This window comes from Hemiscyllium ocellatum, chromosome 18 (genome assembly GCF_020745735.1).
Source record: "Hemiscyllium ocellatum isolate sHemOce1 chromosome 18, sHemOce1.pat.X.cur, whole genome shotgun sequence".
Classification (NCBI taxonomy): domain Eukaryota; kingdom Metazoa; phylum Chordata; class Chondrichthyes; order Orectolobiformes; family Hemiscylliidae; genus Hemiscyllium; species Hemiscyllium ocellatum.
Window position 1 is genome coordinate 28,224,717 of NC_083418.1, and position 17,520 is coordinate 28,242,236.

Genomic DNA, 17,520 nt, shown 5'->3' on the forward strand with positions numbered 1-17,520 from the left:
TGACAGTGCTTATCCAGCCTTTTAAAGGTGGCACCATGCCAGGAATGCCAGTCAGTTCTGGGATATCCCAACAACAGTGAATGTTTCTGGGTACAGTGAGTGGAAGAATCAGGCTAGAATAAGTTGTGTTCGGTGCCATGGGGTTCAGGGTAGTAAGTTAATGTGGTAAGAAATCTCACTTGGCCTTGCATTGAGAAACCCTCCATGAAACTAGATGAAATTGACAGTTTGACAAAAAGTAAAATTAAACAATAATATCTTTATTTGACCATTGATCGTTGCCTAAGATTGTGATAAATATTCAGTCACTAATTTGAGCTCCAGGATCACTTGTCTTTAATAACTTTTGATTGGGATGGATTTACATGGTCATTTCTTTTTCAGAAGAAATTCCATTTGTTTCTGTTCTGAAACCATTATCCTTTCTGTAAGATGAGGAATATTTCTTCTGTGCTCGTGAAATGGCAAAATAATGAGTGTGTTCATATTGAACAGTTTAGGATATTTTTGCACCTTTCAAATAGAGAAAGTTTTCCAGCGTTATGGATATGAAGGTACAGTTGGGATAATGTGATTTCCTGCTAATGGAAAGAAAGTTAAGATGACAATCACATCAGTGAATAGTGATGAGGAATTAAACAGTTTAATTTTAAGTATTTGTAAATAGCCATTCTCTTGGCTATAATTTTGATAAAAGACTTGCATTTATCTTGTACAGTAACTCTTCTCCACAAAATATATTAAAGTGCTTAAAGTACAAAAATACTTCATAAAATAATTATGTAGGAAAATGTACTCTTAAAACCAGAGTAATTAAAACCAATACACAATAGACACTAGACAATAGGTACAGGAGTAGGCCATTCTACCCTTCGAGCCTGCACCACCATTCAATATGATCATGGCTGATCATCCTTAATCAGTATCCTGTTCCTGCCTTAGCTCCATAACCCTTGATTCCACTATCCTTGAGAGCTCTATCCAACTCTTTCATGAATCCAGAGACTGGGTCTCTGCTGCCCTCTGGGGCAGAGCATTCCACACAGCCACCACTCTCTGGGTGAAGAAGTTTCCCCTCATCTCTGTCCTAAATGGTCTACCCCGTAATTTTAAGCTGTGTCCTCAGGTTCAGCACTCACCTATCAACGGAAACATGTTTCCTGCCTCCTCATCTCTGTCCTAAATGGTCTACCCCGTATTTTTAAGCTGTGTCCTCAGGTTCGGCACTCAGCCATCAATGGAAACATGTTTCCTACCTCCAGAGTGTCCAATCCTTTAATAATCTTATATATCTCAATCAGATCCCCCCTCAGTTTTCTAAACTCAAGGGTACACAAGCCCAGTCGCTCCAGTCTTTCAGTGTAAGGCAATCCCGCCATTCCAGGAATTGACCTTATGAACCTATGCTGCACTCCCTCAATAGCCAGAATGTCTTTCCTCAAATTTGGAGACCATAACTGCACACAGTACTCCAGGTGTGGTCTCACCAGGGCCCTGTACAGTTGCAACCAATATCTCCTTTTTTAAAGGATTAATCTACTTATATGTAATGTTTAAGAATAGGATTATGTCCTGGTTATGAAGGATTCAGTTTTAATTTTAGCTTTTATGCTGCCATCAATGGTAGATTGAAAACCCAATGTGCACACTTACCAATGGGGTCACCAGCTAAGACCTCTTCAGAATCAAGGGGATCACTGACACCTTCGCTGTTCACTGCTCGGATTCGATACTGGTATGCTTGCCCCTCCTCAACCTTGTTGGTGGAAAAAGTTGTGGTGTCACTGTCAACCTCACCAACCTTGATCCATGACTTCTTTCCAACAAGTTTCCTCTCAATGATGAAGCTCGTTATTTGTTTGCCCCCGTTATCACGTGGTGCCTTCCATTTCATTGTGATACACTTCCTTGTGTGTTCCAGGAATTCCAATTTTCCTTGAGGAGGTTTAGGTCGATCTGCATAAAGAAAATGGGAAAGCAGAATGATTCCGTACATATAGTGCATTTTGGGTCAATGGGTTAGGTCAGAAATGCCTATCTCCACAATGAAGCTGGCCAGGTCGTGCATATAACATACCGCTCAATATCTACACTTTGACAATAAAAAAGTTGTCTAAAAAGTTCCAGTATCAAAAACAGGCCAACGGGGAAATCTCACAATTGGATTCCAGAATTAATCCAACTCCATAAACCTGTAGATCTCAGTTTCCAAGCATTTCAGCAGAAAAGGAGAGGGAGAGAGAGAGATTCTATGGAGATAGAAAGACAAAGGATTGCAGCCAGTCAGTCAGCAGTGTGCAGGCGAGAAGATCATCTCTAGTCGAAGAGACAGATCCTGGGTGTTCTAAGGAATATGAACAATTTGTTCTGGCAAAGCTGAAAAGAGAGATTGCCAGAATGGGTCCATTTCAAAACTGTCTGAAAACTGAGCACCTCTTGATGGCTGTTCCATGTTGCAACTTAGTAAAGTGGAGACAAATAAACCCTTTGGAAGCTAAGGGTAATTCTGGACTGGTTCACGTGAAAATTATTATTATTCTGTGGAGAATAGGGTGAAAGGTATACCTGTGGCATGGGTCTTTAGTCATGCGAAAAGTTACAAGGGGTAAATCCTTTTGGTACTTTGGTATATTAATTGCCTACTAAATAGAATTTAATAGATGATTGCTGTCAGTTCACTTGTTACAGTAGAAGTCTCACAACCTCAAACAACTTTGTGTTTTTTCTTTAGGCACTGAAAATTCAAATACCTTTTTAGAAGTCATTAATTTCTAAGGGAGGGGAGGTGTTTGATCACACAAATAAGGACGTTATGATTCAGGGGAAGTAGAGTTGAGTTTTGCATGTGGAGGGCGGACTCCATATTCAGGTTCTGAGCTGGAGCATGGCCTCCGTTTTCCTGCCAGGGAGATTTGACGTGAGGCAAAGGTGAAACCTGAGCAGCAGGAGATGAAACGGAGCAGAAAAGAAAAAAAAATCATCTTCAACAAAGGATCCCACACAACATCTGGTATGTCAGTAGATTACCACTTGTCCCAAATTTTGGAACAAGTAAAGAGGAAGCACATGATGCACCACCTCAGTGTTTCCAAACAGAGCTTTACATGCCTGTAACAATCTACTTGTTGAAGAAGGAACACAATATTTTCACATCCTTGATTCTGAGTCGTATGTGCTCGCGTTTCTTATTGAGTATGGATCAGAGAGAAAAGCAAGTGAATGAATAGTGCATCTGTTCTTCGCCAGCTTACCAATGACATTTAGCTGAAGGTTAGCTGAGGCTGAGCCACAGTCGCTCTTGAGCTTCAATGTGATGTTCCCACTGTCCTCCCTTACACAGTGTTTTAGTACTAACACTGTCTGTGTAGGGCTCTTCTCTATCTCAGTTTTAGCATCTTCAAACACCTCTAGGCCATCCTTGACCCAGGTCACTTTAGGAATGGGTTTTCCCTTAAATGGGATCTTAATAGTTGCTGTCTGTCCTGCCTTGACAGTGATTGGGTCCTTGGCCAACATGGACAGAACATCAGGATCGATAACTGGCGGATCTGAAAAAAATAAAAAGATGACAATGTGGTCCAGGCTCCAAAACTGTAATCCCATTATGCCAAGCATCAATTTCTAATTCCGCAACACAAATGCTGTTGTTTCCTCTTTTGGTTATAACAGCAAGGTATCGCGACTTTGATTTCATCTGTCAAGGTAAAAATCTGGCCGATGTATCATGTGGGAAAATATGAAATTGTTCAGTTTGGCAGTAAGAACATCAAAGTCGAAGATTAACTAAATGGAGGATGATTGCAGAATTCCAAGGTGAAAGGGGGACTTAGATGTTCTCGTGCAAGAGTCACAGAAAGTTAGCTCGTAAGTATAGCATGTAATCAAGGAGGCGAATGGAATGCTATCCTTTATTATGAGACTGTTGGATCACACAAATAAGGATATTATGCTTCAGTTTTACTGGGCGTAGTGAGAACACATCTCAAATACTGTGTGCAGTTTTGGTCTCAATATTTAAGGAAGGATGGAAATCCATTAGAGGAGGTTTACGAGATTGATATCTGGAATGCGTGGATTGTGTTCAGTGAATAGATTGAACAGGCTGGACTTGTTTCCTTCAGAGTTTAGGTTAATGAAGGGCAATTTGATTGAAGTGCATTACATCCTGAATGGTCCTGACCAGATGGATGATGTTTCCACTGATGGGTAAATCCACAACTAGGGGAGACTTATTTTAACATCAGAGGACCTTCTTTTAAAAGAGCAACGAGAAGAATTTTTGTTCTCTCAGAAGATAGTGCAGGCAGGGACACAGAATTTTTTTGAGGCAGTTGTGAATAGAATCTTGTTGGGCAGGGGAATCAAGGGTTTTCACAGTTAGATGGGAATGTGTAATTTGATAGGCAAATGGACCTTATTGCGTGGCAGAGCAGACTCAAGGGGATGAATAGTCTCCTCCTAGTTTCTATAATCGTACGTTCACATTCAGGCATCAGCTGGGCACAAGAGGGAAAAGAAATGTCAAGGGACCGAATCGCTTGTAATTCAATTAAAGTCTATTATTTCTCTCAATATTACATGAAAAATTAATTGAACTGAAAGCCAGTCAGATTAATAACCACCAGGTAATCTGCCTCACCAGATTACTGCCCAGGATGTAAAGCTTAATATTTGTCTCCAGGTATCAAATATCATTGTTTCCAAATCAATATTAGAAAATACAGATGTAATGTTCTAAAGAGCAATGGTAATACCTGCAATGGACAGTACTGCCTCACTCTCTGCTCCTTTTGCTTTGAATGTATACTTTCCTTCACTCTCATCATCCGCACTATTGATGATCAGTTTGTGCACTGCTCCTTGTTTCACAATCTGTATGTTTTTTGTGTCTGTAATCTGAACAACAGACAAAGAACATATCATGAAGAAAAAAGTTGACAGAGTAAGGGTTCAGAATAATAAGGAAAATACTTACAGCCTAACATGAAGCAGATTTCTTAACTAAGTGAAGGTAGAAATAGTGATGTGGGCAAGATTTTAACAAGAGGTTGGGATCCTGACATTGTATGCATTTTCAGATACTGACTCTACACTGTGTTGATGACACAAACACCGTTCTGTCTTTATTTGCAAAGTCTTTCGTTGGTGTGGAGCTCGTCTCCAAACAGCAGTGGTGGGTGCTATAAAAGCAAGAAGTGGAAAAAGGCAGGACTGCAGCGGCATCCAGTGGCAAAGATTGTCAATGTTGCCACTTGCCCAAGGAATGGAAGAGGATGCTGCACCCAGAGCAGTGAGAAATGCATAAACTCCCATGTCTACCCTATGTGAAAGCAGATTCAAGATTTTCTGGACTCCTCACTGCAGCAGGCAGTAAGAAAAATGCTGTTCCCGGTCAGTAGAGGTAGATAGCCAGCAAAGCTCATGAAGAGGAGATGGATAATGAGGTCAGTGACAGACAGGTGTTGAGGAGGAAATGGACATAGATTGGAATTGTTTCAGTGCACTCCTGAGGTCTAAAAGTGTAACTGCATAAAAGGAACCTAACCATTCAGCAGGCACCAGGGAAGGATATAAAGAGGGCAGAGAGTTCACAGGACCATGGGAGAGTTGTGTGCTCTGCAGCCTCGATGACCCATAAAGCATGTGTTAGAATTCTGGTGCTGCTAGACAGGAGGCTGGGCTGCAGAATACAACAGTTTATGCAAGCTGATAACTGAGAGTGCACTGTCCTGACTGCATTTTTCTTCAAGTAGAAGACCAACTGGACATTGAATGTCAGGGGCAGTAAGAAGGCATGCCTGGGATATCAGGGACAGTGATAAGGCAAGCTGGGATATCAGGGACAATGAGAGGTCATTCCTGGGATATCAAGGACAGTGATAGGGCATGCTGGGATATCCGGGACAATGAGAGGTCATGCCTGGCATATCAAGGACAATGAGAGGTCATGCTGAGATATCAGGGACAGTGAGAGGGCATGCCTGGGATATTAGTGACTATGAGAGGTCATGCTGGGATATCAGGAACAGTGAAAGGGCACGCCTGGGATGTCAGGGATAATGAGAGGTCATGCTGGGATATCAGGGGCAATGAGAGGTCATGCCTGGGATATCAGAGACAATGAGAGGTCATGCCTGGGATATCAGGGACAGTGAGAGGGCATGCTGGGATATCAGGGACAATGAGAGTTATGCTGGGATATCAGGGACAATGAGAGGTCATGCTGGGATATCAAGGACAATGAGAGGTCTTGCTTGGATATCAGGGACAATGAGAGGTCATGCCTGAGATATTAGGGACAGTGAGGGGGCATGCTGGGATATCAGGGACAATGAGAGGTCATGCCTGGGATATCAAGGACAATGAGTGTTCATGCTGGGATATCAGGGACAGTGAGAGGTCATGCCTGAGATATCAGGGACTGTGAGAGGACATACTGGGATATCAGGGACAATGAGAGGTCATGCTGGGATATCAGGGACAGTGATAGGGTATGCTGGGATATCAGGGACAGTGAGGGGGCATGCTGGGATATCAGGGACAATGAGAGATCATGTTGGGATATCAGGGACAGTGAGGAGGCATGCCTGGGATATCAGAGACAGTGAGAGGGCATGCTGAGATATCAGGGACAGTGAGAGGGCATGCCTGAGGTATCAGGGACAGTGAGAGGGCATGCCTGGGATATCAGGGACAATGAGAGGTCATGCCTGGGATATCAAGGACAATGAGTGTTCATGCTGGGATATCAGGGACAGTGAGAGGTCATGCCTGAGATATCAGGGACAGTGAGAGGGCATACTGGGATACCAGGGACAATGGGAGGCCATGCTGGGATATCAGGGACAGTCGAAGAGTGTGGTGCTGGGAAAGCACAACCCGTCAGGCAGTATCTGAGGAGCAGGAGAGTTGATGTTTTGAGCATAAGCTCAGAACTTATACTTGAAACGTCAACTCTCCTGCTCCTTGGATGCTGCCTGACTGGCTGCGCTTTTCCAGCACCAACCCCTTCCATTCTGATCTCTAGCATTTCAGTCCTCACTATCTCCATATCAGGGACAGTGAGAGGGCTTCCTGGGATATCAGGGACAGTGATAGGACATGCTGGATATCAGGGACAGTGAGAGGGCATGTTGGGATATCAGGGACAGTGAGAGGGCATGCTGGGAAACCATGGCTGGCATCACTGTTATTTGTTTCAAGGAGCTGGTTCTTGTATTGGCTGGAATGGGATGCCAAGACTGAGAAATGGAGACCCAGATTGAAAATATCTTAATATCTCCACATCCAGGGAAAGCGTGGCAATTGCAGTCATTGAGTGAATTTAAGGCAGAAGCAGATAGATACTTGATTAATAAGGGGATCAAAGGTTATGGGCAGAAGGCAGAAGAATGGGAATGAGAAACATCAACCACAATCATTTGACAGAGCAGATTCAATCGGCCAAATGGCTGAATTCTGCTCCGATATCTTATCGTCTATTAATATGAAGATAGAGATCCCAAAGTTCCTTCTGGTTCAAGTACTTAGAAGATCAAAGTATTCTGGGCAGGTACAGAAAATAATCAGGAAACCAAGCTTTTATATCTAGAGGTTTAGAATACAATGGGATGGAAGTTATGCTATATTACAGGTTAAACCATACTGGGGCCAATGGAAGAAATTTTGAGCACTACATCTGAGGATATACTGGTGAGAGTTCAGCAAAGACTTACCAGAAACATACCCAAACTTTGAGATATAAATTATAAGGAGAGATTGCAAAACAAATATATTTCCTGGAATCAGCATGTTAATAGACAATTTGATTACTTTTCAAAAGAGGAAAGGAAGCGTTAGAGTTGATAAAGAGAAACTATTTCTGCTAGTTCATGAGTCTAGGATTATCCAGGATAATTAAAAACAGATTTTTCAGAAGTGATATTCAAAGACACTTCCATATACAAAGGGTTATAGACGTTTAGAACATTCTTCCTCAAAAAGCAATAGATGCTACATCAATTGTAGTTCTAAAACTAGAATTGGATACTATCCAAAAGTATTAAAATTGCTGGATAAAGGAGTGTGTATAATTAGATTGTGGATTAACATGCTCTAAAAATTAGAGAACAGGCTTAATTGATAAAATGACCTGTTCTTGTGTTCTTCCTCTCCTACGTTTCCAGGAAGCTACCCTCCAAATTCAGATTGATGAATAGGAATGAATAGGGATAAATGTGTGTAACATTGCATTTAGTTAATATACTGTCACTATTGGTCATGAAGCATGACATTCATAATGCAAGTAAACAAGTTTCTCAGAGTAAATTTTTCATTATAACTTAAAGTTATAATGCTGATATTTACATACCTCTTTCCCATCCTTCAGCCACACTCCATCAACTTTCTCATCATTTAGTACCACACAGAATTCTGCAGGTTGGCCTGTCTGAGGGTGGGCATCAGACATTCCACTCTTAACTGTGGCAAACCGGTCTGGGGTGATGTGAAAATAAGGCATATGTTAATGTGTAGTGCAAGCCACAGAGAGGAACTTCACCATTATTTGTTTAGCACACTCGTAAAAAGCATAGTTTGACACTATATGAATTATTTATCATTCCCTATGTCAGACAGTTAAACTACAAGAAAAAATGCAGATGTTCAGCTTATTGCTGATAGGCTGATGAAGGCCATTAAAAATAATGAAGCCAGCTTTGCTGTTTAATCTGATAAAAGTTTCAAATATCAAAGTTGTAAACTGAATTAAGACAATTAAAAGAGTGTGAGAAGTCAGGTGAAATGTTTTCACTCAAAGGGCCATAGAGGTGTGAAGAGGGATCCTCTTGTGTTGCAGTGATAGTGTCCCTACACCTAGATCAGGAGGCCTGGGTTCAAGTCCCACCTGCTCCAGAAGTGTAGAGTAACATCTCTGAACAGGCTGGTTAGGAAACATAGGTTAAACAAAAAAAAATGGTGTGGAATTGATCAGTGTGGAAGTACAATGAAGTGAATTGAATACAAAAAGCAATTGAATGGGGATGGGGATTGATGGTTACGTTAAGTAAGTAGACGAATGAGCTCAGCTTTCAAAAAGCCCAGACTTCTTCAGTCTGACAGTTTGCTTCTATTCTGAAAAAGTTGGTTCTTCCTACCTTGAACATTCAATGTGCAGGCACAGGTGTACTCTCGATCATCATTGTCTTGCATGGCAACAACTGTGTACTCCCCACTGTCTTCAAGCTCAGCATCATCAATAATCAGCTCAACCCGTCTTCCTTCCCGCATCATATTGTACTTTGGGGACCTGGTGATCTCTTTGCCATTCTTTAACCACTTGATTCGGACATCTTTGGAGCTCAGTTCACATTCCAGTCTAGCTTTGCCTTTTTCCTTTACATGTACATTCTTCAAGGCACTTGGGAACTGGATAGGGAGTCCTGTAGAAGTTGAAGAAAACTAAGAATGTTTAATCAATTACTGTATAAGTTCCTTTGACAAAAAAAAATGCCAGAGATTTTATCTGAGAACATTTGCTCATTTTCTGCAAATTGCTGCCCTGAATTATTATATTTTGCTAATGGACTGCAAATAGAGATCACTGCTCTTCCCTCTTCCAAAGTCCCCATGTTATATAAGCAAGCTGGTCTCAGAAACCTATATTGGAGTTGAGCATTTTCACCTTCATTGCCAAGGTGGTAATTTGGCAGGGTCGATTAATTGGTTGTTGGCGAGCACTGATTTTTATTGATTTCAAAGGGTTGAAGATCAGACAGCCTGTGAAGCTAAAAATTACCCTCCAAAATATTCTGTTTCTACACCTCTGTTAATATTGCCTGCTCTAGTTAACAGGTGGCAATGACACTTCTTTACTCATCTCCTTTTTCACAGGAGAAATGCTGGATAGTCAATTACTTAGGAGAGTATTTGGTTGAGACTAGCAAATCAGAGGCTTCAAATTATTGTTTAGTGTGTTTTTTTCCTGTATGAGTGAGTACAATTGGATGAAGTCCTATGTTTATTATTTTAAGAAAGTCATTAACTCATATATGCATGAAGGCTTCATTGAACACATTTATCCAATGGTGCATAAAGTAATTTAAACCTTCTTTAAAAATGTACCAGCTTATTGGGGTTAAATTAGATGCATGTAAATTGTGATGATACAACCGATCACAATTCTGATAACAGTAAACGTCTCCAGGCTAGACCAAGCATGTGTTCTTAAACACCACACTAGAGAGCTGTATTTGAGAACAAACTATATAAAGGATTGGAAACAAAGCAGTGTCACAGTACGTAAGGAATTGGAGAGCCTTATATAGTGCTAAGGAGTAAACATTCTCAGGGACAGTGCATGCACAGAAATACACTTTGTGTTCCAGCCTTTTGCACTGATATGCTGGGCTTCCCCATCATTGAGCACTGAGATATTTGTGAAGCCTCCTCCTTCACTGAGTTGTTTCATTTTCTGTCCACATTCATGACTGGATGTAGCAAGACTTACATCTGATCCATTGGTTATCGAATTATTTAGCTCTATCTGCCACTTGTTACTTCTGCTGCTTGGTATACAAGTAGTCCTGGTGTTATTGCTTCAGCAGGTTGGCACCTCATTTTTAGATATGCCTGGTATTGTTCCTGGAATGCCATGGGACATGCTGGGCTATCAGGTTTCAGATTCTCTGTGAGCATAATTTTGCTGTTGCTAATAGCCCATGGCACCTCATGGCTACCCAGTTCTGAGTTGCTAGGTCTGCTGGAACTTTACATCTTTTAGTGACACACAGTACCATGAAGACAGGATTTCACTTCCACAGGCACTTTGCAGTGGTCAATCCTACGCATTGTGTCATTGACAGATACATCTGTTACAAGTAGCTCAGTGAGAATGAGGTCCAGAATGTTTCTCCTTCTTGCTGATTCCATTACAACATGCCACAGACCCAATCCTTTAGGACTTAACCAGTCTGGGCAATAAGTAGTGATGCTGAGTCACTCTAGATGATGGACATTGAAGTCACCCACCAGGGTACTTTCTGCATCTTTGTCATATTCAACGCCTCCTCCGACTATTGGTCAATACATAAAAGTACAGATTCCTCAGTTGAAGGGAGGTGGTACATTGTAATCAGCAGGATGTTAACATGCCCATATTTGACCTGATGTTATGAGACTTCATTGTCTTCAGAGTTAATGTTGAGGACTTTTATGGCAATTTCCTCCTCTGTGTAGACCACTAAATACTTTTGCTGGGTCTGTCCCTAGAGGGAGTCATCAGATAGGGGAGACGATACTGGGGAGGTAGAGCTAGTCAGCAGCAAGGGTGAAGGTTTGCTCTCAACTGGAGTCTGCTACCTGATGCCAGTTAGTGCCAAGCAGGCACCGTATGTCTTTGAATGAGGGGTCACCCCTGCGAACCCACAGCCAGGGTTGTTTGCCATGCTCTGTCACATGGTGAACCCTCCCTACCCATTGCTGGGTTTATACCAATAGCACTGAGATGAGGCTCTTAACTAATAACCTAAACGCCTCAATTGGTGGCAGCATGAGTAAGCAATCCCACAAGCCTTCCTGCCATGGACTTCGTCCAGATGGAGCCTCCACTTGCCACCTTCACTCCTGTACCACCACACGGACACTGGGGACATCATAAGGTTCAGCTCTAGTGGCACTTCTTCATGCGTCAAGGCAGATATAAAGAACTGATTTAGTCCCTCAGCTATCCCAATTCCATGCACAGATATGCATTATGGTCCCTAGTATTGAATGGGTAGCAGGCTAAGAGTTTCTCAGTTTCCTTTAATGTGGGTTAACTGAGATGACAGCTCCTTGGCTAATTTTTTACATCTTAATAATTGCTTTAAGATCCAATGAGAATGACATTTAATCTGAACATGATCAATGGGTGCCACCACTATTTGGTTGATAGTACCTGACCTCAAAGAGGGTAGTGCAAATAGATTTACTTAAAAACAAGGTCTTGCTCTTTTAAGTGACTCTGCCAGCCTGCTGTGATATAACGTACGGGCTATCTGCAGTTGTGATTTGGAGGTTAGGCTATCTGCAGAAAAACTGTATTCGCCAACATCACATGGTCGCACATCTTTGATTTTCAAGGTATGGGTCAGTCCGTCCTCTGACACAATGATGTCATGCTTGTCATCTCGCTTCACCTCAACACCTCGGAATTTCCAGCAGACACTCGGTACCTTCTTAGTGAGGCGGCACTCAAAGGTTCCTGTTTGTCTCTCCACCACCTTTATAGGTTTGAGTTCCACCCCAAACCTAAGTGGCTCATCTGTGAGAAAAGTGATTTTAAAACAATATTTAGTGAGGTATTTACAGTGGAATGATATCACAGTCTTGAACAGTTATTGAACACATTTTATTTTGTACTTACTCTGGAATTAAGACTTGGTTACACAGTGATCTCACATTTTATTGGGATTCCACCATTTTGTTGTTCTTTCCATTACTGACAAATATCAACAACCTGGCATTGTGATTACACCCATGGTGACAACTACATTTACATAGCTGCTTTAACATTGTCTAATGTCCCAGGTGCATTAAAGGAGTGTAATAAGAAAAGACACTGGCACCACACCATTGTTTTAGGATATGTTGCACAATAGTTTACCTATTAACATAACATGCAGTTATGCAGATTATTTGATTAACTAATAGTTCATTGACTGGTTAGATGTGAAGGGAAAGGATTTCAGGTGGGGCTGGTGTTTGTAAATTACTGTCAGTCTGAACTCTACCCACAATGAAAGGTCTGTCTCACTTACTGTCTTGAATCCAGATTGACTTTAGTGTATGCTGAAATAGACTGGGCACTTTGCAGCACCAAGAGTGGCTACCTTAGGAGCTTTCATGATCTTGCATTGATATATAGAAATTAGGGGAGCAATAATTCCACAGGATGCTTTTGGTGTGTGCTGTTTCACATAAATTTTACAGGATGAATAAATCGCTCAGGATCTGTTTGTGAGGTTATCGATTTACGTCATTTCAATACTGGTGTGATGTTTGAGGGGCACCTCATCCACCACCTTCCAATATTCACTCCTGATACACAGTAACAGCAGTGAGTACTGTATACAACAAGATTCACTGCAGTAATTCACTCAAGATTGATGTGGCAGGACCTTCCAATCCATGCAACCTCCACCATCTTAGAAGAATAAGGGCAGCAGATGCATGGCAACGCCACCATTAGCAAGTTCTCCAAGCTACCTAACTTGGAACAATATCATCATTCCTTAACTGTTGCTGGATCAAAATCTGACAATTCCCTTCTTAACAGCACTGTGTGTGCTTCTACACCCCAAGGACTGCAGCAATTCAAGTAGTGGGCTCATCGTCACTTTCTCCAGGGCAGCTACGGTTGAGCCAAGCAAGGGCTGCCCACATTCCATGAATGAACTTTAAATAAAAGGACAGGTTATTTGTGCAGAAGACAACAGCCAAAAGTAACACCAAATTAACAGATAAGCCAGAAAAAACAAGTGAATGGAGGAACATAGGGAGAGCAAGGAAAACCACCAGCAAATACAAAATGAAGAAGGTTAGCTAAGATTGCAAAGAGATCCTTGATTAATTGGGTCAAGGGGCTGAAGAGCAGCACATTGCGTTTAATTTGGATAAATTAGAGGTATGGCAGTTTGGCAAAATAAGTAAGGACAGGACTTGCACAATTAAAAGTAGGGCCTTTGGTAGTGTTGTGGAACAGGGAGATCTAGGAGTTCAGGTCCATAATTCTTTGAAGTTTGCATCACATTTTGATAGAGTGGTTAAGAAGGTATTTAGTATGCATGCTTTCATTGCTCAGACCTTTAACTCTAGGAGTTAGGACTTTAGTTGAGGTTGTATAGGATGTTGGTAAGGCCTCTTCTAGAGTACTTTGTCCTGAGGTTGTATAGGACAGATATTATTAATCTGGAGAGGGTTCAGAAGAGATTTACCAGGATGTTGCTGGAAATGGAAGATTTGAGTTATGAGCAAAGGCTGGATTGGCTGGAACCTTTTCTTACTGGAACGTAGGAGGTTGATGGATAACCTTACACAGGTTTATAAAATTATGAGAGATATAGATAAGGTGAATGGCAGATGTCTTTTCGCTTAGGGTGGGAGATTTCAAGTTGAGGGGGCATATTTTTAAGGTGAGAAAGAAAGATTTTAAAAAAACATGAGGTGAATTTTTTTATATATAGAGTGGTTGGTGTGTAGAATGAACTCCCAAAGAAAGCGATGGATGCAGGTACAATTATAACTCTTCAAAGAAATTTAGATAAGTACACGAATAAGAAATATTTGGAGGGATATGGGGCAGGCTCAGGCAGGTAGGTCTAGTTTAGTTTGGGATTATGGTCAGCGTAGACTATTTGGACTGATGGGTTTGTGTCCATGCTGTATGACTCTATGATTCTAAATACATTGGCTAAATGTGCAAGGTGAGGGGATAAGAGGAAAGATCTATGATTGGCAAAATGGTAGAGACATGGAAGACCAGAAAACACAATGTGAGTTCAGAAAACACTTAAGAAGAATGTGATATGAAAGGGAAGCTATGGAAATGAAACACATGTGTTTATGGGTTGAAAATTACAGCAAAGGTAAGATATTTCTCAGTTTGACCCATCTTGCTCAGAGTAGCAACAGAACTTGCTGGAAAAGCTCAGCAGGTCTGGCAGCATCTATGAAGAGAAATCAGATTTAACGTTTTGGGTCCAGTGACCCTTCCTCAGAACTGATGATAGCTGGGAAAAGGTTGGTTTATTTGCAGAAGATGGGGTGGGGTCAGGGTAAGGAGTAAACATTAGATAGGGATAGAGCCCAAGGAGAGAGAGAAGAACAATTGGACAGACAATAGAGTCGATAGAAATTAGTCTGGGAGGGTAAATAGCTGTTAATGGAGACTGTTTGTGGCTAACAATACATAGTGTGTGATGGCAGACTATAGGATAACAAGGCCTGGTGTGTGGGACAGGGTGCTGGGACATGGGGGAGTTCAATCCCTAAAATTATTGAACTCAATATTGAGTCTGGAGGGCTGCAGGGTTCCCAAAACGAGGTGTTGTTCTTCCAACTTACGCTGAGCTTCGCTGGAGCACTGCAGTAAGCCTGAGGCAAAGATGTTGCCCAGGGAACAGGGTGGTGTGTTAAACTGGCAGGCAACTGAAAGCTCAGGGTCTTTTTTGTGGGCAGAATTTAGTTGTTCTGCAAAGCGTTCACCCAGTCTACACTTCATTTCCCCAAGGTAGGGAAGGCCACATTGTAAGCAGTGAATGCAGTAGACTAGATTGCGTGAATGGTTGTTTCACATAGAGGTGGCTAACAGAAGGTTATGTTTAGCAAAAAGCAATGGTATACTGGCATTTCAATGAAAAACTTACAAACATTTTAAAGTTGCAATTTCAATGATTTTCTGTGATGCCACTGCACACACTTTGAGCAGTGTATGATAGATGGGAATTTAAGGTTGGAAGTCAAACTTTGGGGTCAGAAAATATGTTGGGTTAGACATTAAGCGGACTTTAAGCAGAAAAGGCTTTCCATCAACCATCTTGGAATGTGTTAATCACATCCTTATGATTCAGGTCAGGTCCTCACAGGAAGATTGACTTTGCATCCAGGGAAGAAACAGTTAAGAAATTTTTCTGTCAAACTCTTGATGGCTGCTACAATGTACTGGAAGTGATTAGTTTGATAAAACGTATTACTGTTGAGGTAGCCTTGAAAGCAATTCAAGTTTTCAACTTTGGATGACCCAGAAGATATTAATTTAGGATTTTTAGTGATGCTTCACATGTCAATTTTCCAGATTGCAGTTCCACTAAGGCAGGGATTAATGTATTCCTAGTGGGAAAGAAGAATAAATGTGTCCATTGGTTTGGGAAGTCAAGAAAGTGAGAAGGTTATTTAAAAGTAACTTAGCTACTGAATCATTAATGCAAGTACAAATTGTAGACACAGGGGCTATTTATCCAGTATTCTACAGGATATCTTATACAAGAGGCAATCTGAGAAATGTTTATCCATATAATTGGACTATAGTTGCCATTGGCATAATTTATATTCAACAAGGGGTGCTACTTAGAAAAAGGGTGAAGTTTGACCTAACTCTCATAAAGGAAATGCGAGAAAGAAGTAAATTTTCAAATGAAGTAGCTTGACACAAGTGATCATATGTCAGGTCATTTCACAAACAGAGGTACACACCCAAGAATTTATTGGATATCCTTGAGGGTGTAGGGAGTTATTAAGAAAGTGGAAAAAAAAACAATTTTTGTTTGTGTTGTTTTGTGAGTAAGTGTTTTTTTTTGTAAAAGAAATGGAAACACAAAAGATTGATTGTATTATGTAGAATATCAAAAAGTGTGTAAAGAAAAGAGGAGGGGGTGTAGCACTACTAATCAGAGAGGGTATACAGCTACAGAAGCTTCCATTGTCAAGGAAGATCTGCCTACCGAGTCAGTATGGGTGGAAATTAGGAACAGCAAGGGAGCAGTCACCTCGTTAGGGGTTTACTACAGGCCCCCCAATAGCAGCAGGGAGATTGAAGAAAGCATAGGTTGGCAGATTTTGGAAAAGTGTGGACATAGTAGGGTTGTTGTAATAGGTGACTTTAACTTTCCCAATATTGATTGGAACCTCCTTCGAGAAGAAGATTTGAATGGAGCTGTTTTTGTAAGGTGTGTTCAGGAGGGTTTCCTAACTCAGTATGTTGACAGGCCGACGAGAGGAGAGGCCATTCTAGACTTGGTGCTCGGAAACGAGCCGGGGCAGGTATCATCCTTGTGGTGGGAGAGAGCATTTTGGTGATAATGACCACAACTGCCTCACATTCTACATAGCTATGGAGAAAGAGAGGATTAGGCAAAATGGGAGGATATTTAATTGGGGAAGAGGAAACTATAATGCGATTAGACATGAGTTAGGAAGCATGGACTGGGAGCAATTGTTCCATGGTAAAGGCACTATAGGCATGTGGAGACTGTTTAAGGAATAGTTGTTACAAGTGATAACTAAATATGTCTCTCTGAGACAGGCAAGAAGGGGTAAGATAAAGGAACCTTGGATGATGAGAGCAGTGGAGCTTCTCGTCAAAAGGAAAAAGGTAGCTTACATAAGGTGGAGGAGGCTAGGGTCAAGCTCAGCTCTAGAAGATTACAGGCAGGTGAGAAAGGAGCTCAAAAATGGTCTGAGGAGAGCCAGGAGGGGGCACGAGAAAGGCTTGGCAGAACGGATTAGGGAGAACACAAAGGCATTTTACACTTATGTGAGGAATAAGAGAATGGTCAAAGAAAAAATAGGGCCGATCAGGGATAGCATAGGGAATTTGTGTGTGGAGTCTGAGGAGGTAGGGGAAGCCCTAAATGAGTTTTTTGCTTCTGTCTTTACGAAAGGAACGAACTTTGTAGTGAATGAAACCTTTGAAGAGCAGGTGTGCATGCTGGAATGGATAGAAAGAGAGGAAGCTGATGTGCTGAAAAGTTTGTCAAACATTAAGATTGACAAGTCGCCAGGCCT

The 17,520-nt window shown here is 41.5% G+C and overlaps 1 protein-coding gene across 1 annotated transcript in view; it reads right to left on the reverse strand.

Annotated features, from left to right (window-relative positions):
• Nucleotides 1–17,520, reverse strand: part of LOC132824381 (immunoglobulin superfamily member 22-like) — an 82,073-nt gene that overhangs the window by 27,912 nt on the left and 36,641 nt on the right. Inside the window, exons 10-15 of the mRNA XM_060838789.1 lie at nt 12,008–12,280; nt 9,135–9,419; nt 8,351–8,475; nt 4,755–4,896; nt 3,252–3,548; nt 1,654–1,956 (exon numbers count right to left, since the gene is read on the reverse strand). Coding sequence (XP_060694772.1) covers nt 1,654–1,956; nt 3,252–3,548; nt 4,755–4,896; nt 8,351–8,475; nt 9,135–9,419; nt 12,008–12,280 — 1,425 coding nt within the window. The remainder of the gene's footprint in view (nt 1–1,653; nt 1,957–3,251; nt 3,549–4,754; nt 4,897–8,350; nt 8,476–9,134; nt 9,420–12,007; nt 12,281–17,520) is intronic.